Here is a 27,792-nt window from a genome sequence, read left to right on the forward strand (position 1 = left end):
GTGATGCAATGCCTTCTGGATGTTATTCTAATGTCTGATGCAAAAATATGCTTTTCTGTTCCTGTACTGAAACAGCTGTTTCTGGCACATATTTAGTATTTGCCCTCTTTTGGGATACAATCTGATTGACCTACAGAATGTACCAAGGGCAATTACTGTCACCACATAAAAGAACAACGGGTTAAAACAATATTCTTAGAGTGGAAGTGGAATTATAATTTAAATGAAATTTCAGATTTAATACATCCAAACACTTTAAGTTAAATGCAAAAACGAATTATGTGCTTACAAATATAAAGTTAGGGCTAATTTTGTTTATTGCCTCAAAATATTCAGAATTTGGTTTACCTTTCTATTTTAGACCCTAAAATTCAACATTTAAAGAGATCAATGAGAAAGTGAACTGTTCTGTTGTACAGGTGTCCCAAAGCTCTTGCCTATTCCCATTCCCTTCCTCTCCATCCCCCTTCTCCAACCTGATTAAAAACGTAAAAAGAGGCCAACTGAGAATCCCACGGCCACATACTGGGCATCATTGTAGTCCTAGTGATCCTCCTTTCCTCAGGAGCATTCATTTCTAAAACCTTAATGACACTCTGTCACATTCTCGTGAAAAGGAGAGGAAAAACTGCCATTAAAGGCTGTGTTCATTATAATCAGTGACTTCTTAAAAATGTTTGCAGTCAAGCAGTGATCTATCCTTGGGACTTCTTTCAGAGCTTGAGTCTTTTAGTAGCTTCTTAATGTTTCAGGAAATTTCTGTGCACAGGAAATTATGAGAAATGCTTAAAATTGCCTAGGGATTTTTAAAAAAAATAAGAAAAAGCAAAAACAAAAGAACATGGCAATGTTAAATTTATGTGTTTCCCATATCTGTCAAAACAACTTAAATATATTTTTATATAAAGGCAAACTGACACATGAACTATTAAGAACCTCAAATGGTAATAGAAAATCCTCAAAGTAGCATATTACATGCAAAACACTATAAAGAAAATAAGCTACAGAATACCCAAAATATTTCTATGTATGATGTGAGCACATAGTCTTTTCCTCAGGTAATAATAGTATTCCTGGGAATTCCCCAATCTAAAAGCCTGGATAGATTTCAGAAAAATATAAGGAACTGAAAACCATCACCTAATTCTTACTTTTGTCAGTTTTATTTGTTTCGGAGTGGTGGAACACAGCTATTTTTATCCCTAAAAAAAAAAAAAAATTAAAGAGGGAAAGAAGGGGAAAATAAAGGGAAATATTCTTTAGTACTGTTTCTCAAAAATTTTGCAATGTTTGATAGATATTCTTAAATATGCCATGTTCAATCTACCCAATGTAAGACCCAAATTTCTTTAGACAACAAACTATATGAAGTACTTGTTTATTCCTTATGCATTTCTCTCCAATTTATAAAACAAAATCCTACATACTCTACAAAATAATATAGGTTTAATTAATTTTAATGAGATTAAACTGTTAATTTATTGCAAAACTAGAAGCAGAAAATAAAATCAGACTCCAAAAGTAATCAATTACACAAAGGCTTTGGCTACCGTATAGGATGCTCTTTAGAGCTAGAATAGGAAGGCTTACAACAGAAACCATTCTAACAGGTCTAGTTTATCTTTAGACTGTATTTAGGAATTTTACCCTCCATTTAATAAATTCAGAGTCCATTATTAAAATCACACAAGCTGTGCCCATTCATCAGCACTGCCACCAATTTAAATCCTAAATCGTAGTGACTTACAAAAAGCGCAAATAATTTTGCAACTTACAGTGAACTCTTTCTGAATCGCCTTGTCTCCAGAAAAAAACTGAATCCTCAAATGGATTCAGTTTTTTTCTGGATTCAAATTTGAATCCTCAAATGGATTCAAATCCTCAAATCCCCTTGCTATTCACATACTTGCGGGCCATCTATTTCTTGCCACCAATTTGAATGTGGCCCAAAGAGTACAAAATATTAGCCTAAGCCTTTGTTTCTCCAACTTTTTAAGAAATGCATAAGCCACTTTAGAAAAGTTCTATTGAACTTCAAATCGGTCCACAAATCCCAAATTTAGAACCACTGACTTAAGAAACTGAAGTCTCATTCTACAACAAATGACTTTCAGTTGTGAATTATCACTGCAAAGTGTTATCTTTATAACTGCTATAATACCTTTTTTTAAAAATCAACATAACCATACAAATTTTAACAGTTCTTAAGGAACTCAAAGACTATCCCCTCAAAAATGGACCCTAGGAGTTTGAGGAACCTAGTCTGAGAAACACTGCTTTATTCAAAATTGAAATAAGAGGCTGCTGTTCCCCTAATCATATTACAGTTTATCTTCCCTACATATCCCTACCCAAATGAAAGCAGTTATCTTTCATTTTCTGCACCCCCAACAGCTCTCTTATACCACTCATTTTTTGTCTCTTCTCTTAAACTACCAGATTTTTGAGATCAGGGTCTATACCTGGTTCATCTCTATATGGATCAGCACACCTTACAAGGTGACTCCCAAAAGGCCCTGATTATTTGTTGGCTGAATTAATGAATGTGGAATATATTCCTTTGGCTACTATTTGCTCTCAGATTATTTAGGTCTTTGTTCCCAATCACTTAAATAATCAAAAGTTTACAGACTTTTCAATTCCTACAACATGCTTATCCAGTTAAAAAAAACAACAGAAGAATTCTCTGTATGAAAAAAACAATCACTGATAGTTTAAGATACCAGAAAAAGTCAGTAAAAGATACAAATATAAACATCACTACCATCAGTTCTCTTATAGAGCATCTTTCCAGAAGAGGCAAAAATTCCATTATAATCAAACTCTGATATGTTACAATGTATTAAAAATTCACTGATAAATGGTGTGATTTTAAAACCTAAATGTTTTTAAGTGGTCAATGGGTCTGACTGAACCAAAAAAATCATAGTATATAAATGACTATTCTGTGAATAAGGATCTATAGTACCTTTCATGCAAAATGAAATAAAACTCATCAAATACAGTAAGATAAAATAAAGCTTTCTTTTCCTTTCAAAAGCCACAAAGGTTGGTCTATATTAAAAAGCCATAAAAAAATTATCAATTCTAAGTTACTATACAGTAACTCAAATAGGGATAGTTCCTTAGATGCTAATAAAAAGTACTATATGAGCTATTACTTTTAATCCTACCATGATTGTCATGCCTTTTACAAAATAAAGTCATCTGCATTGAAGGAAATGTAAAAGCCCAAAAGGTTAAAGCTTTGAATATAAAATTTAGCTAGCAGACTCAAATACTAAATTTCTATATCCTATTCACTCTTCACTCAACTTCCATTTATTTTTTGGCGATTTAGATATTTGGGAAGGTTTTTTTTTTTTTCTAACTGTGTTTTAATTTTGTGGAATAAGTAAAGTAACACACCCATCTCTCTCTGTTAGACAGTATTAGAAACTTTCAACAAAGTGCTTTTTGTGGGTTTTTTTCTGCTATATTTGTTAGGCCTCACCTGGTTAGACAGAAAATATATGAAATAAAAGTAGTTTTTATGGGACAAAACGTTTTTCACCTACATTACAGTGTCCATTATCCCTAGAACTTTATAAAGAAAGACTGTTCTATAGTAATTTAAGATGAAATACTATTACTTTAAATTCCCAAACTTCCACTGGACTGTTTTTAAAATAACATAATTTAAAGGTGTTTGGGGGATGCCTGGGTGGCTCAGTCGGTTAAGCGTCTGCCTTCAGCTCAGGTCATGATCCCAGGGTCCTGGGATCGAGCCCCAAACCCAGCTCCCTGCTCAGTGGGGAGCCTTCTTCTCCCTACCCCTCTGCCTGCCGCTCCCCCTGCTTGTTCTCTCCCTCTCTCTGTCAAATAAATAAATAAAATCTTTAAAAAAAAAAAGGTGCTTGGGTAGCAATTATAAGGAATGGGGCTAAATATTATTAATGGTTACTCACTAAATCGATATATTACAACATGTAATTATTACATTAAAAGACAATAAAGAAACAGAAGTCCTAAAGAATGATCTTTAGAATAGCCTATCCCTCACCTCACCTTGTACTTCCTACAGTTATTTGAATGTTAAATTCTGGACCTATTCTATTAGGTACTTAAAGTTAATTCAACCTTAAAAGAGAAGTTGCAAATAGTTGATGTTATTAGCTAGGTTTTTTAAATATTTAAAAATTTAAATAAGTCAATCAATACAGGTACTAATTTTAAATTATATGACCATCAGAGCACTTGATACTGAGTAAGATTTTCAACTTAACATACAAACTTCTTCTGACTTCCTCTGAAATACAAACTAATAAAAGAAATTTTTATTTTAAATCTGCACTTTTCCATATTACAAGGCTATTAATACTAAAGACTTCTCTCTTATCTTCCAAAGATCTTGTGGGAATGTTGAGCAAAAAATGCGTTTCTCGATCAAAAGAAACTAGTTTCATATTTGATGAACAACAAATCACCAGAGGAAATTAGTATTTATTTATTTCCTGTTAATTAAGAATCTTCAAGTAACTTAATACAGCTACCACACTTTTTTAGTTTTAAAAACAAGGGTGGGGAAAGTAAAGGAAGATTGATTGGTAGGAAATAATAAAGCAGGTGTAATTTGGTAATATGGTCATATGGTCAGAAATAAGGTTTTTCAATTGGAGGATCTAAATCTTTTCCAAATCACAATTAAAGAGAAAAATAAGAAAAATAGCATACATACTGACTTAAATGCATTTCTCAGAAAACTGGATACACAAATACTAAAAAGGGCTATAAATTCACTGTCTGAAATCGATCTGAGAAAAAAACCCCATATATCAGAATCTATATGCTTCATAATTATTTGGATCATAAAATCTCCTACAACCAACTCCCATAATAAAATAATCTAGGTACCAAAAAACTTTGGCAGTAACAGAGGACTTAGTACAAAGGTACAGTATCTGTATATAGCACATCAAACAAGATGAGATAAATCAAGCTAAAAGAATATCTTAAAATAGTGAGATATTTACACTTGTTTTAACTAGTATTTATCTTAAGGTATATATGGCCGTTAAGGGCTGATATTCAAAAAGATTTCCCCAGAAAGTGGTAGGTTTGGGCCACACATTCTGAGCTACATAAGAACACACACAAAGATAAATGTTCAAGATATTGCAGTATTTTTTATGTTGCCCTCCCCACAAAATAGGGGAAAGGTCAAATAAATTATGATGTGTTTATGTAGTATAATGTTATACAGTTATTAAAACGTATTTTCTGAGACTGTTGTAATGATAATATACTTAGTGTTAAGAAAAGTACAGGATATAGAACTGTATTAAAGACTCCATTTATACATATATGAATACTTCCATGAGGGAAAATTGGATATACACAAAGATGTTACTAGTGGGTCTATGTGATAGGATGGACTGTGTCTATCTTTATGTTCTTCATACTTTTCTGTATTTTTTATATTTTTATTGGCATCTTATTTTCATAAAAAATAAAAATCTCATTTTTAAATGTAACTTTAATAAAATATAAATAAATAAATTAGTATCTATCATTCTTAATGTATAAAAAAAACCTCGATGTCAAGCCTGAATGAGCCTTTTTTATTTAAAAGTGAATGCTGGTAAAAATGTATATTGTACACTTCAACAGGATCTAAGACCTACTGTCCCAGATAATTTCCTACTAACAAAATAATTATCTCATTTTAATTGTGGGTTATATTCCTTACTTCTAATTGAAATCAGCATCTAGAATCCAATTTATAAGAATAATTTTTATCCAAAACTGTACTGAAATATCTCAATATTTTAAACGAGGAATGTTACTCAAGGAAACACTTATTTTAATAAGAATTTTTTTAAGTGAAGCATCTAAAAAAACCTACCAATTTTAATAAGCAATTAAAAGTTAAGCATGCTTCTCTTCTCTGAATTCCTATAACTTTATATTTTTATTTATTTACAACAGCCATTAAGAATCAACTTTCAGGCTGCTTCGCTTTAAATTAAGGCATGTTTCACCTGACAAATATCTTTATTCTAGAATTCTTATATTGTTTTTAATAGCTCAATCTGTTTCTAATCTACAAATTGGAAGAGTTTTTAATTTTGGAGTGTTTTGGTGTGTGTGCCTCCCAAAATAACTTACATATTCACAGCAAACTGAAGATAATTTTTAAAAAGATGTTTAAGAAGATCAAGCAGACTTCTAAAAAAATATGAAAGTATTATTAATATAATAAAGATAGACTATTTTTAAGACTCAAGAAAAATACAACAGGAAAAGGAAAATTTTAAACAATTTCGTGAACTTCACATTCTTCCATACCAATTTTCAATGTGGCCCATTTTTCAATCAAGGTCTACATATCTGAAAAATTGACTTATTAAAATTCTCAATGAATTTAAAAGCAGTGCTATTAAACTTTTCTTTAGTCCATTCAGCCCCTTAACTAATCAAACAATGAAACAAATATTACAAGACGAAGGCTGACAAAAAATCATAATGAACCTCTCAGATGAGAAACTAATTGGTACTAAGTACACAATGGCTTACATTTAATCCTGTTAATAACCACACAAAAAAAGAAATAAAAGACTCACTTTTCAGTCATCTCTCTGGACCACTGGGCTAAAATAACAGCATGACTAAATCTGACATTGACCCCGTGGCCCTGCTAGGAGTTAAAAGAATTCCTTTGAGTCTTCTGAGGCCTGTTTTCAACTGCTCCAGAAGGGGTGGGCTAGTCATACACACTTGTTAGCCTTCTTTACAGTAACAGGTCAAATTAGAAATGGTCAAACACACTGTAACATACCCTAGCTCTTACTTTAGACTTGAAGTCTGTACCTTAAAACAGCAATACAAAAAGAACAATAAAATAGTAATAGCTGGCTGATAAAATGTCATAGATGGATAAAATGTACCTGGAAGAGTAAGAATATATCCAAGCAATAAAATTACTGGAAATACATCTTTGAAATAATATTATGTCTAAATTAACAAGACTGAAGTTGAGACAAACCACCAAGATGAATCACTGATAAAAAAGAAAAATACCTTATGTAAATCTTTCTAGATATATCACAAAACAATTTTCAGCAAGCCTACTGAATTAAAATACACCTAATTCCTTTGCGAAGTTCTGCAGATTTTTGTGACATGAATCCACGAATAACAAGCAATGTCAAAATGGTATAAGTATGTCTGAAAGCAGTTCACTTTTTCCCTCATTTTTTTCAAAACACTTTGACTTCCAACAAAGAATATATTAGCATCTCATTCATTCCTCTCTAACTAGTGATTTAAAATAATTATGGATATGGATTTACTATACTTAACAAGATTTCTCTAGATCTAATATTAGTACTTTTAAATTAAGTGTATTTTCTTCATTAAAATAAAATTCCATGCCTTTCTCTTACTTCACATCTAACCACTGCAAATCTAACAAATTAACTACTAGCATATTTTGTATATTTGCCCAAGTTTTCACAATTTAAAAAAAGTACAACTTCAGTTAATTTACATCAATATTTAAAATTAAAAGGTCTACATTTTCTGTATACTAAAAGCCAATAGATGTCCTTATAGCACAAAGAAATAAAATTATTACACACCAAGGCATACTTTGTCTCTATGGCAAAATATCAAAATTAATTTACATAATTCAGTTTCTGTACTCTTATAATTTCAGCTTATTGTATTAATAAAATCAAACAAATACCATAGTCAAAGAACTATTAACTGAACACGATGACTTCATTGAACATTAGCAATTAGCCTCAAGGCATTGTTTTATTAATTTTGTAAAGGCTTAATTTAGAATAAAGATCAGATGCTTATCACAATCAAATTTTGTAAATACGTCAAAGTTTAAGTGAACTCTTAGAAAAAGAGAGTTCCAGCCCTCTATGTTTTAAAAATCTATCAGGGCATATAAATCTCTACCTGTCAGGTGACAGCACTTTGGGAAAGTTTTCTTTCTCTCTAGTTCTTGTTCTGTTCTCATTCTGTCTTCTCTCTTTCAGAGTACATGATTTTTCAGAAAATACCAACAATCAACTAGAAGAGTGAAATACAAAAAAACTTCAAACTTACCAAGCAATAAGAGAACTACATATTTCACAAACAACCCCTATTTAAAGTTCTAATCAGAGTTTACTTTTCTAAACAAAAAAACAACGCTAAAGTTTCCACACCAAACAATGTAATTTTACCCTAACTGGCTTACCTTCACAACATTTTCTGGCCTAAAAAAATATCAGGAATAAAAGTATTTCCATTATGCTTGAATAGTTACTATACATGTTCAGCCATTCAGTTTTAAAACAATCTTCCACCCACTACCAAAAGAAAAAGAGAAAGGGAGAAAAAAGAAATCCTACAAAATGAGAGTTTCAAATAAAGACTGGAAAAGGCATCAAGCAATGATGACCTTAAAAAAAAAAAAAGTTGTCTGATGATTGTGAAGTTTTTTAATAGCATGAAAGCATTTCACCAGTTTGTTCTTTCCTTAATAAATTTCAAGTTTGGCTCTACAGTGCTCTCCTACTAAAGCTACACACAGTAAAATCTGTGCCATGAGCTTTAAGAACTAAAAACATTTTACACAAACATTTATAAAACTAGTAAAATGTGCTAACAGAAAGATTCCTTGTTATTTTTAAAGCTGCATATTTTCACAGTTGGATCACTTTCCATATCACAGACTATACCCTGATTCAATATGAATACTAAAATTATTCCTATTTAAATATAAGTATATTTTATATTATAACAAATAAAAAATAAATGTTTTATAAGAAATAAATACACTTTAGAGGTTATTTATGTTTCTCAATAATTACATATGAACACCAAGAATAAACTTATAAAATACCTTTCAAAATACTAATCAGAATTAGGGAGAATAATTTTACAAACTTAAGAAGCCTCTGTAACTATGATAAAAAAGTAGAAATTCAAAAGAATAATTGCCATGGAAAAACACAGCTATTAGACTTAGGATACATTTTCTTCATAGTTTGAAACTCTAATTTTAAAAGAAATTGCTTCTTGAGAAGTCAAATGTGAAATATAACTAACTAGAAAATAATAGTTACGTAAAACAAAAATTCAATAATGTTATTTGTTTCTTGGTAATAACAAATTCTATAAATCAGCTTCATATTCTAGGAACACTAAAATCCACACGAAAACACTATAATTAGCAGACACAGAAAGAAGGCTTGACCTTACCCTAATTCCCAAAGTACTTAACAGACATCCAGAAAGAGAATTTTAGATACCTCACTGCCACGGTATATAATCAATTAAACAAACAAAAAACCCTAAAATATGCATACCAAAATTAATTCTTTTTTGATCCTATTTATCAACATTAGAAAGTTCTTTTAGCCTATTAGTTAATAGTATAATACAACACCATTTTTCATGGTATATTGGGAAATTACTGCAATTTTTTAAAATGCTAAAATGAACCTCTTTATTTTTATAGTAATTTAATGAATATAAAATTCAGTTAAATAATGCCACTGTATGATGCACCCTTACAAAACAAATGTAAAATAGAAGTAACTTTGACCACATTAATTTGCTGTTTTAGAATCTTCAGATATTAACAAAAAAATCTTTTGGGGAGAGGTTAGGCCTAGAGACCTCTACTTTTCCTTTACAGCAGTAATAAATTACTCAATATTTAATTGCCACAGCATTCTCCAAGGACTTAACAATCAGCAGCATAAAGTTATTTTATAAAGCAAATTTCTTCGCATTTGAAAAACAGAATGTTTTGAAGGAATAAGCACTTTTAAAATCTGGTCAAGTTAAAAATGTATGTTCCCAAGCAATGTACATTAATATATCCATTTGAATATATCCATACCATGGACAACAAAAATTCAATGTAAGAGAAATCACATTTCAGATTATAACTGATTTCCTATGAATATCTTTTCAATATACAGTAATATTTAAATTTGTAACAGCTACTTACAGCTAATTAGTATTTCTAGTTATTTACTTAGTTCAGCTATAACATTTTTATTCCAACAGTGGAGCGACTATAAGTAGAAAATTTGGGGATTAATAATTTTCTATCAATTTCATGCATAAAGCTAACATATCTTTTGAGCTCCTAAATGTCTCAAAAATTAAATTGCTACTGTTATTAAGAAAACAAAACCAAGAACAAAATTAGTTTTTCCCTGCTAGTCCCCATGGACCTAAGACCACACAATAATTCTTCCCAATCTGCAAAACAAAATAAAACAAAACACAAATAGATGGGCTAAGGAAGGAAGATCAAAACAAAGAAACAAGTTAAAAAAAAAAAAAAACTCTTTCCCTTTAGCAATCAACAAAATAACAGAAAAGAAAAAGTGGAAAAGTCACCCAGAATATATGACCATGTAAGCATGGGCACTCTTGCAGAAAACCAAGTCTGCAACCCAAAGCCATGGGAAATTTAAATTAGAGCAAACGGCCACAATAGGCAGGGAAATCTGTAGAGATAAAAAGGAACTGCTGAGGTTGCAGGTATACTACTAAAGATCTTTTGAGATTTCAAAACAAACTTTATTAGTTTTATTAATTTTTAAAAATATATATAACTATATCCACATTATTTCATTCTGAAGATTAAGTTTTTTCCCCCACTTAAAACAAAACATACATATGTATGTGATATATCTAAAGGAAGAGAAAGGATTCTCATTGCTTAATATTGAGAATCAGCAAATCAAATTTGCTTCACAACTCTATCTCCTTCCTATTTAAATAATGTTAAAGCAATTTAAAAATTTAACAAAAGGAAGAAAGTCAGAGATAAGACCCTTTGCTGCTGATGGTAACCTAAGTGGTGGCACAATCACACAGCTGAACACAACTCCTCTTTGCCCTGCAAAAAACTATATGCCAAAGTTAGTTTAACCAATACAGTTTGAAAATTAGATGATCTGTGATACAACCATCACGATTCATCGGTTAAATCCAAAAGTAAAAAATATTTCCCCAACTACAACATCTCAAACAGAAGAATTAAGGGACTTCTACAACAACCAAGATAGTCATGATATTAAGAACCAATACAAGTATTCCACAACTTAGGACCTGATGGATTTTAACCAGTAACTCACCTATCCAGAAACATTTAGACTGAATACTATAAACCTTTCTGGGGAAGTATTTCTTAACACATAAAAGACAATCATCCTAGATTAAAATAACACATTTATAGCAATATTTAAGTCACATTTATTCTCCCAAACCAAAAGAGCTACAGTAGACATAACTTACGGAATGAAGAGCAAAATACTGATAATATGGGAGTGAGGTAATTTTTCAAGTACTTACTAGAACAATGAAATTTTTTTGGCAATTAAAATCCTCCTTAAAAGTGGAAAATAATGCTATTTCTAAATAAAACCATTGACAAAAGTTCATTGTTGTTTAAATCAGATCATTTAACACTAATTGATGACTAATACAATATAAAGGAGTAACTTACAGGATCACTGTGTTGCACATTTTTTTCTTTAAACCTCCTTCATTCAGTTAAATTTGTATGCCATTTTCCTCCACATCCTGAATTCCTCTCACCTGACTTTTCTAAGCAGAGTTTTTCAATTACTTTAACAAATTTATTTATTAGCCATAACCAGTCTATTTCCTACATCTTTAGAATTTCTCATTAACTACAAATGTGGAAAGAGTATTAAAAAGTTTTCTAGAAATTTGGGCTTTCCCTCCCTACAGTAGATAATTCTGTTACAGGCACTATTGAGTCACAAAGCAAAACCAAATGTGACCTACGTACTTCAAGGGAACTGCCAATAAAAACACTTTCCCTCAATAAATAGCTCTAAACAGCCATTCTTTCATCTTGAGGTAATTACAAATTAACTATATATTTAGGCTAAATGGAGAGTACAAATTATTTTCTCATTATAGAATTATGCTGCCTTCCTTTAAAATGTATTTGCAAAAGATGAGGATAACAGTAGATGCTCTCAAGTCCATGGTTAACTAATTTTCAAAACTATGTCAAAAGCTGAAATTCTAAGGTAAAAATGTCATAAAAAGAAAATTACACATTTAGCAGGCAAGATCCACTTTTAAATAATCTATTATTACACTGCATTTATATCTGGATCCAAATCTATATTACAAAAATAATTTTTATCCCCAGAATTACATCCCTATAGAGAGCTAATGCTATCAGATCAAGATTCAAACACTAAAAAAACAAGTAAAATCTATTCCTTTACATATTCTTAAGTACATCTGTATAATTTAAAAAGAAAATAATTATACATAGTGGATGCTCAATTAAAGTATTTCTTTACTATCATAAGAATCAACAACAATTTGACAAGTAACTCAAAATGCCAAAAACTTAACCATAACATAATGTATAACAACAAAGACAAACAATGATAGAGAAAGTAAAAATTTTTGGCTGAAAAACTTCCATTAACTCAATACTTTTACTTCATTAAGTGTTAACAACCAACAGAGTGTTAGCAAGAGATTCGTAAATTACTTTGAAATTAAATATAAATTTAGCAAAGTTTTAAAAACAGGATCTCCTACATAGGGACATTAATGGTCTTTATTCTTACAAGGGAAAAAAGAGTAAATGCTCTCCATTCTGTACTTTTGAAAAATGTTTTACAGTCTAATCATATGCAGTTAACAACAAATTTACTTTCTGACCATAAAAATAAACTGTCTACAAATTACACTCACTTCTTACACAAGTGATCACTATATGCAATAGATTATTTTTACAGCAAACAGCTATATGAAATTACATTTCAACACTCTTTACCCAGACATCAGGATTCAAGTTCCTATCCTAGATAAAATTGAAAATGTTGCCTGCCCATCTAATTTTATGCTTCTCCATCCCCCCAAAAATGTAAAACTGTAGCTGATAAATAATATTTGAATGGTAACTAAACTAGGTTGTTAGTTCAATAAATACATGTTATTTTCATATTAAGCAGTTTCCAATAAATTTAATATACCTTACATGAAAATCACATCGGTTTTTAAAAGAAATGTCAAAAAAAGGGTAAAATTTAATTCTCTTCCTAAGTACTTATCACTGTTGAAAAGCTACTGTAAATGAATTTAGACTAAAAGTCATAAACTGACTTTGGAAGAATGCATACCTAAATTGCTGATCAAAAGCGAAATCACAGAAATTAGCAACATAGAGTATCAACATTCCAAAATGTTATTAAAATCCAACCCAAAGCTGCCTTTGCATTTCTGGAATTTCTAATGAGATTTTCAGTCTGCTGAACAATGGCCATAAAAGGCTTTCAAACTTCACTCCATTCACAAGTAAAGTTGAAATTGAACATTTTTATTTCTTCTCTCCCTATGACAACTTCACCATGGAGCAGTGAATAACACAGCTCAAGTCATTATGCTAATTAGAAATTAAATAAAAAGATGCCCTTACAATAGTTAAGTGTAAGGTGACATGCTACAACTAGAGACACAGTTCAAAAGCAGCTTTATGAATTGTGTAGTACAGGCTTACAAAAGCTGAAAACATCAGGGAGGGAGCTCCTTGATGCTCTCGGTCACTGGAACTCTAGCATGTGGCCATTTTTCAATTATAAGGCAGAAATTAAACTATACACCAATGAGAAATATGTCAAACGGCAACCAACCCTTATGACATAAAAGGCCATAAGATCTTCAATAAACTGTATTTATTGAAATTAAGCTGATTTGTTACCTGATGAATGCAGAAAGGGAGGGGGGAAACACCACCTTAAAGATTTGAAGAGTACTGAAAGCTAAGTTTAATTTATTAATGTTCCCACACTAACAGAATGTGTTCCTTTCCTATGTTAAAAGATGGTAAAAAACACAAGCTATGAGGAGCCAAAGTTTTATTTTAAGCCATGCTCTACTTTTATCATTCCTGCATGAAATACATACTGGTCATGTCCATTGACTAACTTTATCACCTGGCCCATTTGAGAGAATTTTTCTATCTGCCATAAAATTGTATAAAATATCCAATTTTTTTAAAGGAAAAGGAAAAATACAAGCAAGAAACAGGTGGAAAACACTGGAGCAAAATAATGACCAAAAAAATCTTCCAATAGCATTCTGAACACATACAAAAAAACACATATGAAATATAAATACCCTCTCTCATTTAGGCTGAGGCAGTTTCTAAAAAGACATGCTATTCAAATATTTAATCATACCCAGACACATATTAAACTATTAATTTAGCATTAGTGGTACCATACAGTCTTAAGTTCTATTAGGGTTTTCAGCTTCTACTTCCTTGCACTTACCCTGAACTGAAAATTCTATGCATTCTTCAAGACCCAGCTCAAAAGGCTACTGTCCAATTCAGTCTTGTACTTTGCCTATCCATGTAATGTTTTTTTTTTAAGTCTATTACATTCATCTGAAAATGATTTTATAATGTGCTGAAGCATCTCTTATATTTGCAGAAATGTATTTAACTCTGGTGTTACAGTGAACTTTCCACACTGTCAGGCATTTTACGGCTTCTAAAGGCAGGGACTACATATCAATTCTTGAATCCCAACACCTAAACCGTATAGTAACTTGTACATTTCATGTATCCAATAAGTAACTATTGGACAGATTTTAAGATTTTAGATTTAGTTTAACTAAAATGTCACCAAATCAAATAAAATTTATTTGAGGAAAGTGCCATACTAGAGACATGTTCAAAAGCAACTTGGGTTCACAAAAAAAGCCGAGAACTTTCAATTCAAAATACCAAGTGGAAACTATACGCCCATGCTTGCCATAGTCATTCTGTAGTTAGAAGAATTTAGTCATTTTTCTATTACATTAACTTAGTCTATCCATTGTCTCACTTTACAACTTTAATAAAATTATTATTTTACCAATAATAAGATTAAGTTACCCACACCGCTAGTCAACTGGAGGAACTATAAGACATAATAACTACCACTAGTTAAGAGCCTGTAGGTTACCTCATTCAGAATTAAACTTTAAACTGAGACACAAAGGATGAGTAGGTATCATCAGTCAGGCAAGGTAGAAAGTGATCCCGGAAGAAAAAAGCATTTGTAAAGACCCAGATCAAATAAAATATGACCGATCTGAAAAACGGAAATTCAAATACATAACCCACTCTACTCAAATTTTAATTAGTTATCAAGTCTTGGTTGAGTGCTTAATAAACGCCAAGGATTCAGTAATTACCTCTAGATGAGTTCTTCATCCTCTGAAATTGTATCCTAAACTTTTATGTGCATATTTTGGAGGAGTAAAGGGACTTGACACAAAGACAACTACAACATTGGGGTGCCTGGCTGGCTCAGTCAGTAGAGCATGCAACTCTTGATCTCGGGGTCATGAATTCGAACCCCACGTTGGGGGTAGAATTTACTTAAAATATATGTATGTATATAAAAGACGTACTGCACTAAGTCACTGAAAGCCATTATTTTACTTCAATTTCAAAAGCCATGATTTTACTTTAATCAAGCCATAGTTTCACTTCAACTTCATGTAGCAGTACTATGTAAAGAGCACTACTCTATATAGTGTATAGGTAGAACTTCAATTAAATTCACCTAAGATTTACTAGATTATCCACTATGTGCCAAATGCTGATAAACTAAAGCAATGTGTCAAATTGTACATACTGAATGAGCTCTACATTAATGTAAAATTCTATACCGTAACAGTTATGTACCAGGAACTAATACAGCTTCTTCAACATGCTATATTCTTCATTATTCTAAAGTTATTTCTTTTTAAAATCTGAATCTAATTTTTTGTTAAATCTGAATCTTTCAAAATTACTAAATGAGAAGCAAACATTAAGACCAGGAATAAGTATAAAAACATGCTTGTGAAAGTGCAATTAGACTATTATACATGTGTTGGAAATACATTTTAAGACTGTAAAAGTATTTTATTCATCAAATATTTTAAATTACTATTCATTCACCTCTAAAACATATTTGTTACATGCCTAATATCACCAGCTCAGAGTAGTGCAGACAACCCAAAAATAGTCCACAGTCCTAGAAATGAGGACTATCTTTCCATACTACTATGGACTGATCTCCACGCTATATACTGTTACAGAAAAAACAAGAAAAGGTAGAGCAAAGTGTGGTTAGTATACTTCTGTTTAAGAAAGGGGAGAAAGAGTACAAAGATATATACATATATGCTTTTATTTTTTTAGTATGAGAACAAATCATCAATTTTCTCTGAACAGTTATCCATAAGAGGAATGGCAAAATAGGGTGAAGACTGGACAGAAGGTAGAATTCTCTGAATATATTTTACCTTGTCTTGTTGACTTAAATTTGGGATCTTATAAACATTTTGCATAATTAGAGAACAAATTAAATTTTTAAAAGGCAATATTGAAAAATAAACATATCCAAAGCAAAATGAAACAAATGAACCTATCCATGTATCTAGTTTATCACATAATCACAGGGAAAGAAACCTGAATTTAATCAAGCTTCTAGATCTAACTACCAAGTCACATGAAACACAGGGGGCAGGGGATTATGTTAAACAATACCACAAAATTCAGACTACAGAAAATTCTACAGGACAACCAATCCAGTTAATACAACAAATAAATTATAAGAAAGAAAAAAATAAGAGAACAAAAAAAAATAAAGATGGAACCTATAGATTAAAGGACACTTAAGTTATCAATTACAATAAATGGATCTGATTCAAATAAACCGTAAGAAAAAAAATTAAGAGCCAGAACGGGAAATCTGAATGCTGACTGGGTTGTTTTTTTCATTTGGGGTTCTTTTTTTTTTTTTTTATGTAGGCTCCACACCCAGCATGGAGCCCAATGCAGGTCTTGAATTCACAACCCTGAGCTCAGATCAAGAGTGAGACACTTAACTGACTGGCCAACCACACACCCCTGACTGGGTATTTAATAATAAAAGAAATATTGGTAATCTGTTTAGGTATGATAAGGATATGACTGTTTCTCAAGAATTTTTACCTTTCAGAAATATACACTGAAATATACATATATATATGAATGAATGAAATGATGAGTGTGATGTGCTTCAAAAAATACAGGGGTATGCAATTATAATTGAGAAAAGACTAGTCATAAGTTGGTTTATGGAACACCGAGTCCAATACAACATTCTATTTTTATATACATTTTAAATTTTCCATAATAAAAAACTAAAAAAAGTTAATAATTACTCCTAGAGCTATTAATATCCCTTCCCTACACAGGAAAATAAGTGGCTGATTATTCCTCTCTAATTCCTAAAGCACTTATTGTCTTTCCCCATTACTTGGCAATCATATATAATAACACTTCCCAGGGCTCCTGGGTGGCTCAGTTGGTTAACTTACTGCCTTCGGCTCAGGTCATGATCCTTGAGTCCCAGGATCGAGTCCCGCATCGGGTTCTCTGCTCAGCAGGGAGTTGGCTTCTCCCTCTGACCCTCTTCCCTCTCGTGCTCTCTCTCATTCTCTCTCTCTCAAATAAATAAAATCTTTAAAAAAAAAAAAAAATAATGCTCCCCAAACTTGAGATCCTCCTCACAAATTAAGAAACGTGCTGATTTCCTTTGGTGCATCTTTTTCTTCAGATCTTTCTGATACATGAGAATTACAAGTCACTTGTACTGGAGATAATAAAAGAAATTAAAGGGTGAGAATTTCAAAAAGGAAAACAAATGACAGTGCAGCCATTGTTATATAAAGGAAAGAGTAAAGAAAGGGAAGGAAATGAAGCCTAGAACTTAGAAATAAATTCCTACATCCCTCAGTAGAGAGAGCTGAAAGCCAGATAAAACAGGAACTAAGGGCCTATGTTCTGGCATGAATTTATTATAAGCAAAGTCCTCATCATAATACTGCATGTACTGAGGAAAGCTAGGCTAAGCAAGTTATGTGTTACACCCACAAGTCATCAATGGAAGCTAATCAAGAACTTCAAATCAGGGGTGCCTGGTGGCTCAGTCGGTTAAGTGTCTTGCCTTCAGTTCACGTCATGATCCCAAGGTCCTGGAATAGAGCCCCACGTCAGGCCCCTTGCTCAGTGGGGAACCTGTTTCTCCCTCTCCCTCTCCCTCTGCCTGCCGCTCCCCCCGCTTATGTTCTATCTCTCTCTGTCAAATAAATAAAATCTTAAAAAAAAAAAAACTTCAGTGGCACCTGTGTGGCTCCGTCCTTAAGTGTCTGCCCTCGGCTCAGGTCATGATCCCAGTGTCCTGGGATCAAGCCCCAAAACAGGCTCCCTGCTCAGCGGGAAGCCTGCTTCTCCCTCTCCCCCTACTTGTGTTCCCTCTCTCGCTGTGTCTCTCTCTGTCAAATAAATAAATAAAATATTTAAAATTTAAAAAAAAGTAACTTTAAATCAGGGGCACCTGGCTGGCACAGACAATAAAGAATGTGACTCTTGATCTTGGAGTTGTGAGTTTGAGCCCCACGCTGGGTTTAGAAATTACTTAAAAAATAAAATCTTAAAAAAAAAATAAAAAGAATGTCAAATCATATAATCAGAAAAGTATCAAACATTTATTTAAGATTTATTTATTTATTTATTTATTTGAGAGAGAGAATGAAATAGAGAGAACATGAGAGGGGGGAGGGTCAGAGGGAGAAGCAGACTCCCTGCTGAGCAGGGAGCCCGATGCGGGACTCGATCCCGGGACTCCAGGATCATGACCTGAGCCGAAGGCAGTCGCTTAACCAACTGAGCCACCCAGGCGCCCAGTATCAAACATTTAAAGGAAGAACAGTAAGGGAAAAAAATGCCTACAAGTAATGTACTATCTGCCTGATTGTTTATTAAAGGAAAATAAATGTGTAAGCATCTCACTGCAACTGAAGTAATGGGGGATGGTCTGAAGTTTCCACAGAGCAAGAATGGTGCTGCACTCATTACTACAAATTTAACGATAGTAAATGGGAAATATGTATGTACTTACATAGTCCTTCATTCGTTCATTACTACCTCAAATTCACTAAACCTGTTTATAGTGTTAAGTTTTCAACTACATCTACCATCAGGATCTTAAGACACTTAACTCCCATGGTTAAGGCAAGACTTCCATAAATTACTTAGCTTCTTCTTAGTATTAGCTTCTTTTTAGTGTGTGTATATACACACACACACACACTATTACAGGAGCACTCGGGGGCTCAGTGGGTTAAGCATCAGACTCCTGGTTTCTGCTCAGGTCGTGATCTCTTCAGTCTTGGGATCAAGCCCTGCATAGTGGCAGGCTGCCTGATCAGTGGAGAGTCTGCTTGAAAGATTCTCTCCCTCTGCCCCATCCCCCCCACACAAAGTGCTCTAAAATAAATAAATAAATCTTTAAATAATAATATAAACATTACATAAATTTTGTCTCTTCAATGAAACACAAAGCCACTTAAGGCTAAAACTATGTCTTTTATCATTTAAATCCTCTATGTATTCTACAGAGTAGATGCTCAATATATGATCATTTAGCAATTAATACAGAACTAATACATGTCAAAGAATTACTCTAAATATCATAGGAAGACTTCTGAGTATGGAAAAGACCTTCCCTCAAAGAGTTTGTAATCTCTTCTATCATACTGATAATTCAAATATGCCATAGTTTGGGGGCTTAGTGGCAAGGAGGAGGAGTATACCAAATAGCTACTGCTGCGGTTTAACAATCATCATTTCAAAAGGATGTCAGAATTTCTACAAATTGCCATCAACATGAAAAAATCTTCTCTCTAAAGACTATTATATAAACTGAACTCAGATCTATTTATGAACAGGATAATAATGGTTAAAGAGTAACAGCACACTCAGATAAACATCAGTACAGAATATATTACTCATTAACTGCAAAGAAATAGGATTATGGTATTAGCAGATCAAGGAAATAAAACAGGAGATATATATTTGAATATCTGTCAGAGTCAACCAAATTAATTTGCAAAACTGCACAATTTGTTTAAATTTGGCTGGTACAGAAAAACAAATCCTAGGAGCAGAGGAATAAATTTTCATATGTGTAAGAGGAATATACACTGAAGGTAAGGAATCAAAAATTACTAGGAATTAGTTAGGTCTTGCATCTAATTACTAATGTTACTAATGTTGCAGAAAAGGTGTTATAAATTTATATACATATACACTCTAAAGTTTAAGAGAATACATACTTGTAAGAATCATTTTCTTTACAAACTCTGAAGTGGATGAAAAGACACAAGGAAAATTTGATGCAAAAAAAGCCATACTAGAGGGGAAACTGGGTGGCTCAGTCAGTTGAGTGTCCAACTCTTGATTTCAGCTCTGGTCGTGATTTCAGGGTCATGGGGTCGAGCCCCACGTCCTGCTCGACGCTGGGTGTGGAGCCTGCTTGGGATTCTCTCTCCCTCTACCCCTCCCTACCTGCTCTCTCTCTCTCTCAAGAAAAATAAAATAAAAGCCATACTAGAAAAACATAAGCCAACATAAGCAATAAGTATAAAAATACTAAGAGAAAAAACTTTAAGAAATAACAAAGAGCATACCAGCACATCAAAATAGAATATGCAACATCACAAGTCATTGTTAAAAACAATGCAGTTAAGTGGAACCCTCATAAATTACTGTGGGAACATATAATGGTGTAGCCACTGTGGAAAACACTTTGGTGGTTCCTCAGAATGAGAAACATAGAAATCCCAGCTACACTAGGGACGCCTGGGTGGCTTGGTCAGTTGAGCGACCGACTCTTGACTTCAGCTCAGGTCATGATCTCAGGATTGTGGGATTGAGCCCTGGGTCAGGCTCCAAGCTCAGGGGAAGTCTACCTCTCTCTCTCTCCCCTCACCCCCCCCCAACTCATGTTCTCACTAAAATAAATAAATCTTCAAGAAGGAAGGAAGGGAGGGAGGGAGGGAGGGAGGGATGGAGGGACGGAGGGAGGGAGGGAGGGAGGGAGGGAGGAAAGGAGGAAAGAAAGAAACAAAGAAACAAAGAAACAAAGAGAAAAGAAAGAAAGAAAGAAAGAAAGAAAGAAAGAAAGAAGAAAAAGAAAGAAAGAAAGAAAGAAAGAAAGAAAGAAAGAAAGAAAGAAAGAAAGAAAGAAAGAAAGAAAGAAAGAAAGAAAAAAACAGAAGAGAAGAAAAGAGAAAGATCAATCCCAGCTATTCTATTCTTAGGTATATACCCAAAATAATACCTATACATGAATGTTCACAGTAGCACAATTCATAATAGCCAATAGGTGGAAACAACCCAAGTGCCCATCTATAGATGAATATCTATAAAAATGTGGTATAACAATACAATGGAATATGATACAGCCCTGAAAAGGAATGAAGTACTGACACATGCTACAATATGTATAAACCTCAAAAACATTATCCTAAGTGAAAGAAGTCACACAAAGGTCACATATATGATTCTATTTACATGAAATATCCAGAATAGGTAAATCCATAGAGACAGAAAGCAGATTAGTGGTTGCCAAGGTCTAGGAGAAGAAGGAATAAAGAATTCCATGGGTGCAGGGTTTCCTTTGGATGTGCTAAAAATGTTTTAGAACCATATAGACATGATGGTTCCTTAACATTGTAAATGTACTAAACACCACTAAATTGAACACTTTAAAAAGGTTAATTTGGGGGGCGCCTGGGTGGCTCAGTTGGTTGGGCAACTGCCTTCGGCTCAGGTCGTGATCCTGAAGTCCTGGGATCGAGTCCCGTGTCAGGCTCCCTGCTGTCAGCAGGGAGTCTGCTTCTCCCTCTGACCCTCCCCCCTCTCATGCTCTCTCTCTCCATCTCATTCTCTCTCTTAGGTAGATAAATAAAATCTTTAAAAAAAAAAATAAAAAAAATAAAAAAATAAAAAGGTTAATTTTGTGTTATGCTAATTTCACCTCAATGAAAATAAACACAAATATCCCCTTCTCCAAAAATGCAGTTCAAGAACAATCATGCTTCTTATTGTCTACTTATAACATGAAACACTAAAATTGTTTGCCAGAGATTTTATATACCTAATTACCAACCTTCTTTTCCTCACTCCTATAAAACATACCTGAGTACCATTCCCTTTCTTCTAGAATCCTCATTTCCATATGGCTCAGCTACCCTTTACCCCATCTCACTACCCCTCATCAATCTCTTTCATTTTGCCCTGAGAAACCCTAGTTCTACTGTTAATCACTTCTCAGTTAACCTGCTCCTCTTTCTGTGGAAAAATAACCTTTTATTTCAATTTATCAAACCTTTTAGTATGTTAAATCTGAAATGACAATAAGACATCCAAATGGAAAGATCAATAAGGTGGACATGGGAAACTTGATTTCAAGAAAAGTGGCCCATCATCATGAATACATTAGTGTTTGATGAAACTAGGTGTGATGTCAGGAGAAGGCAATTTAGAGAAAGACCGGGCTAAATGCTTTTGACCTTCTGGACCTTCTATAATGGTATGCCTAACCCTGGATCATTTGGTTTCCATAATCTTGCTCCAGACTGCCAACTATTACTGGAAAATGTTATGAAATCCTTCAAAATGAGTTTATTACAAGCTCATATTGTTTCAATTTTCACTGAATACTACTTCTAAGTAATCCTATTATTGATGTGTTGGCACAGTGATTTCCCAACTATGAGCTTCAGGCTCCTGGGGAGCTGCATGATTAGTGACCACAATGGGTGCCCAGAGGCTTGCATTATATAAAGACATATACGTATACATGTATTAATATTTTTCAAATGTACAGACATTGTGGTTAATAAAACACCATCATGTAAGAGAATACTAAAATAGTAGCTAATATGCATTTTCTCAATTAACAAATACTAGAAATATAACTACAGTCATGTGGAGGCCCACAAATTGTTGTGAAGTTAAAAAGGTTGCCATCTTCAAAATACTGGGAATCACTATCTAAAAGTATTCCCCATTGCACTTAAGCAAGATCTCCACACTCTAAGCTGCTAAGTACCCCTGCCCACTTCCACTCCCAATTGTTTTCATTTTCCTAAGAAAATCAAAATATCATATATCCTCATATATTCCCTCATCCACAACCCATCTGAATTTATTCTTTCTTCTCTACCTCTATAGATCTCTGATAATTTAGAAGTTAATGGTGTGTCTCTTCCCTTTTAAGACTAATTCAGACATATACACCTGATCCCACCTCTTAGTTGGCCCCCACCATCCCAATCCATCAAACAGGTTTAATCTCTCCTTCAAAAGTTTTTCCCCCCATCTACCTAAGAACATTATCAGACCTACCTTATTCTGATAAAACTTCATTTGATTCCACTCTGTGTCCTAGCTACTACTCTATTTTTCTCCCTTTTGCTGTCAACTTCTCAGGATTGTCCTATGACAGACTGAGCCAGCCACCTGTTTTTGTAAATAAGATTTTGTTGGAATAGCTACCCCATTTCTTTAGGTATTGTGGCTGCTTTCCCACAAGGGCAAAGTTAAGTAGTTAGGAAATCCTATGGCCTGGAAACCTAAAGTTTGTATCCTTAAAAAAAAAGTCTGTCAATCACTGAGGCTCCAAAGCATGACCTACATTCAATATCATCATTTCCTCTGAGAACAAGTAGGTACTATTAAAGGTTCTGGAGCACAGTTAAGTACCATGAGTAAAAGGGCGTTTCAAGACTACTAGTTTAACCATAGTGTGCAGGGAAGATGTAAAAGATCATTTAGGAAACTACTGCAAGAGACCAGGCATTAGGCATACAGGGAGAAAAACTAAAGGGAGTTTTTAAAGGAATAAGCATCAAGACTATGAGACAGAGAAGACAAAGCTCACACCAAAATTTCAATCCTTGAATGTGGTTCTAAGAATTTGCATTTCCTCCAACAGTTTACTATAGACTTACAGCTCTTCAGAGCCTCCTATCTTAGTGACTGTGGAGTTCCTAAAATCTCAATACTAATTCCATATCCTCAGTATATCAAGCATTTCCCATGCTTCCTACCTGGCTAACTCTTGGCTAAGCAAATCACTTAGGAAGAAGCAGTCCCAACAGAGTTGGCCAAATGAGAGCACAGGACCAGTGTCAGAGATGGATGGAGTACTCACCTGTGATACCAAGCAGAGAGAGAGGGGACTAAGATTTCACGTCCAGAACTGGCTCTGGCCAAACAGGAAGAAGCAGCTATGAATTTGCTTACAGTAGAAGCAGAGTGTCTTTGATATTCTGACATACTCTTTCTGATGTTCAGACAGACCACCATTAGAGTAGCCACTGGTAAGAGTCCCATGAGAAACAAGCCAAAAAACAAGACCAAAGATGAGGAATTAAATGGAGCAGACCCTATTGGTCTTTTGTCTAGGAAAAGCAGTCTTCCTTATTAAAGATGGTACTACTTTTCAAAATGGCCAATTTGATACTAACCTTCATTTACAGAGTTTTCACATCCCACAAGATTGAGAAGGATATCATCATCTTTATCATCAACTTCACATCCCAGCAGCATCCAGTTTTCCACGTTATCACTTTCTGAAATGGTGCTCTCTTCCTCTTCACTTGAACTAACCTCTATAATCATGACCTCTCGGATTGTACCTGGTATCTCTTCAGGTTTAGGCTTCTCAATATTCCCCTTGTGTTTCTTATCAGTCAACTTATTAGAATGAAGAGATGCAGGAGGACCTCGGGTCTTTTCTTTTGCTTGGACTCTAAAATTCTTTCTTTTGCATCTGTAAATACTATCTTCATCAGACAAAGTGATGACCTCTGACCCATCTGATAGCTGGATGACCTCACTATCTGAAAGGATAATTAAGTTCTTCTGATTTGGTTTACTACTGCTTGATTCAGAATTCCCAGAGTTCTTCTCTTCATGTTCTTCTTTTCTAATGATATTATCAAGATCTTGGGCATAATGAACTTGGCTGTAGAGCTGAAATTCCACCTCACTATCAACACTCAATTCACTAGATGACTCTTCACGATAAAGCTCATCTTCATATGCTTCGATGGTCTCATAACCACCAAACATCATGGAAAGTCAGTAACCTTGATGCTGTAAAAGAGGAAATCATACAAAGAATATATTTTAAAAGCTCAGAACATGCCTGTTTAGTGCATAATGATATCACCTTAGAGCTAACTTCTGTGAAGGCCATCACTGTTCTCAATGACATATTAAAGTACCTTTTTCTCTTAAGGGTACCTTTTTTTCAAGGATTTCTAAATCCTGTTATGACCTGCTCTAATAATGCCCACCCCTCCCAAATGAAAATTACTACCAACAAATTTAGTTACAGTTATTAATGGAAATACCATATTTTGCAGGTATGCTAGAAAGGAAAGACAGGTTGATCCACTGCTTCAGACACCAATTTTTTCTCTAAAATGTTAAAAATCACAAGAATAGTTCAAGTCATTCTCATTATTCCATCAACTCTTCCCTGGTTCTGGTTCTGCATCTCATCTTTCCAGGTAGGCATTCTCACATACGAATATTACTTCAACTTTGACTAAAATCCACTACAGGAAACAATCATCATAATTACTGTTTTAGTGCAGATTTTTATTCTCAATTAAAAAATTAATTTCATGGCCTTTTTATCCTTGACTAAAGAATACACAAAAATATCTGATAAACTTTGGTTTACTTTTGTAATAGCAATAAAGATATGTATGAAAAACATACTAAGGACCTAAAACTGAGGCAAAACTTCTAGCTATAGGAGCACTTTACTTTCTACTGTGGGCATATTAAATCTTGCTCATCCTTCAACTCAGCTTAAACATCCCTTTTCTTGCTTCCCTTGACCCACCAAACTAAATTGTGTTCCTTTTATAGTACTTTACATTTCAAAACACTACAGTTCTAATTACTAATTCAATGTAAATGTCTCACGAAAACAGATCACAAACCCCAGGAGAGCAGAAACTATATGCACTTTGTTAAACGATAGATTCCCAAAGCCAAGCAGAGTAACTGGTATTTAACAGGACTTCCCTAAATGTCTGTTGAATTAATGAATAAATAAATAAATGAACAATATCATCTGGCGTTTGCTCTTCAGCCCTAATAAATCTAGTATGTGCCTAAAATATGGAAATTATGGTGGGATGAATTTCACAGTTGTTTCCAACTATTCCAACTATTCTCATATCATCAACCAAAAATCTACACAGAAGATGTTTCAATTAGGTACTGATATAATATTGATCAAAATGAGAGCTCTGGAAAAATAACTCATGTTTGTTCAAAAATCAGGGATGGCCTATAGAACAATCAACAATGACAATTTACTCTTTCCACTTCCTTTTTAGCTATACAAATATAATTTAGAAAGACTAGCTGTTCTTAGTTTACCAATTCTCTGCCCAAAATGTCAGGGTGTTCTGATGGTAGTTTTGGTAATACAACCAGCTGACTCCAAGAACCAAATGAACAAGAGCCAAAAATGCACTACCATTATACTGGAGTTTTTTGTTGCTGTTTACAGAAATAAAGAAAACCACCTTTTGTCACACACCTTAAACTTACAAAGTGTTCTATGTCAATTACACCTCAATAAAGCTGGGAGTAAAAATAATAATTATGTTCTGAGTTAATACTGTATTGTATACTTGAAATCTGCTAAGAGAGTGGGGGTTAAAAAGGAAGAAGAGGAAGAAAACAGGTGAGGTGATGGATGTTAACTGATCTAAATGTGGTAGTCATTTCATATTTCAAATCATGATGATGTACACCTTAAACTTACACAGTGGTATTTGTCAATTGTATCTCAATAAAGGTGGGGGGAAAAGAAACCAACTTTTAATGCCCTTTTCTTCTAAAAGCTACAATACACCTTTTCCATTCTTACACTGTCCTTCAGGTTGCTATGTTGTTGTCGTCACACAACTTAAATGTGGCTGTCTGAATAATAATGCCATAGCATTTATCAGTTTATATTGAAATGTTAGCCTCAGGAATTCAAATAAAAGATGAATTCTTTCCTTTTTATTTAACAGGTAAATTAATTCTAAAAGAAGTCAAAGGAATTATACTTCCTTCAAAATCCTCCCTGGATCCATACTGATAAAACACAAATAACCTAATTCCAGTGCAGCCCAGAAAAAATAAAAAGAGCTAAATTACAGAGTTACAAATTTGTACTACTCTTGGAGCCATCCCAAAGGAAAGGGATTAAGAATAGAGCCATGGGCACACCTGTGAATGTATGCCAAAAATAAACTACAGAAATATAATAAAAACTGACTTCCTTGGGTCTAGGGGTTTATCTCTTTCCTTGAAATGTAGAAAATGAATTTAACAATTAAGCCCCTATGGCCTTTAAGAGGATTTTGTACCTTCTGTACTTGAAAATTGTGCTCAGCATAACTTGCTCTTCTCTTTATGTAGCTTATGTATGCCAGGGTTAAGGTTTGCCTGAGGCTATTTTGGTTTATGCTTATGTTACTACTTTAATTACATTCAAATGCATTTAAATTTTTTTAAGTGTATACTTGCAGGGCAAATATGAAATAAATATATATGTCTCGAACCAGAAGACTTCCTCAGCTTTTTAATCATTATACACAATTCTCAAGCATACTTAACTGGATAACATGAGGTCCCTATGAGAGCCACAAAATTTTAGTCTCAAAGAGGCCTTTCTGATTATCTCACACTACCTCCTCAATTTTCACATAAGGAAATTAAGGTCCAAAGAGGTAAGGAAGCCTATCCAAGGTTATGCAGCTGATTAAGAACATAGGCAGGACAGATTCAAATTTTGCAGGCTCTCAGCCAAGTGTTCACTAAGATTTTTTTTTTCAATT

General features: G+C 33.5%; 1 protein-coding gene across 2 annotated transcripts in view; it reads right to left on the minus strand.

Moving 5' to 3' along the window:
- Positions 1 to 27,792, minus strand: part of ZCCHC7 (zinc finger CCHC-type containing 7) — a 243,686-nt gene that overhangs the window by 213,820 nt on the left and 2,074 nt on the right. For both annotated transcript variants that reach the window (XM_027616791.1, XM_027616792.1), the window contains exon 2: positions 24,403 to 25,033. In XM_027616791.1, coding sequence (XP_027472592.1) covers positions 24,403 to 25,012 — 610 coding nt within the window. In that variant the 5' untranslated portion in view covers positions 25,013 to 25,033. The remainder of the gene's footprint in view (positions 1 to 24,402; positions 25,034 to 27,792) is intronic.

This window comes from Zalophus californianus, chromosome 13 (assembly GCF_009762305.2).
Source record: "Zalophus californianus isolate mZalCal1 chromosome 13, mZalCal1.pri.v2, whole genome shotgun sequence".
NCBI lineage: Eukaryota > Metazoa > Chordata > Mammalia > Carnivora > Otariidae > Zalophus > Zalophus californianus.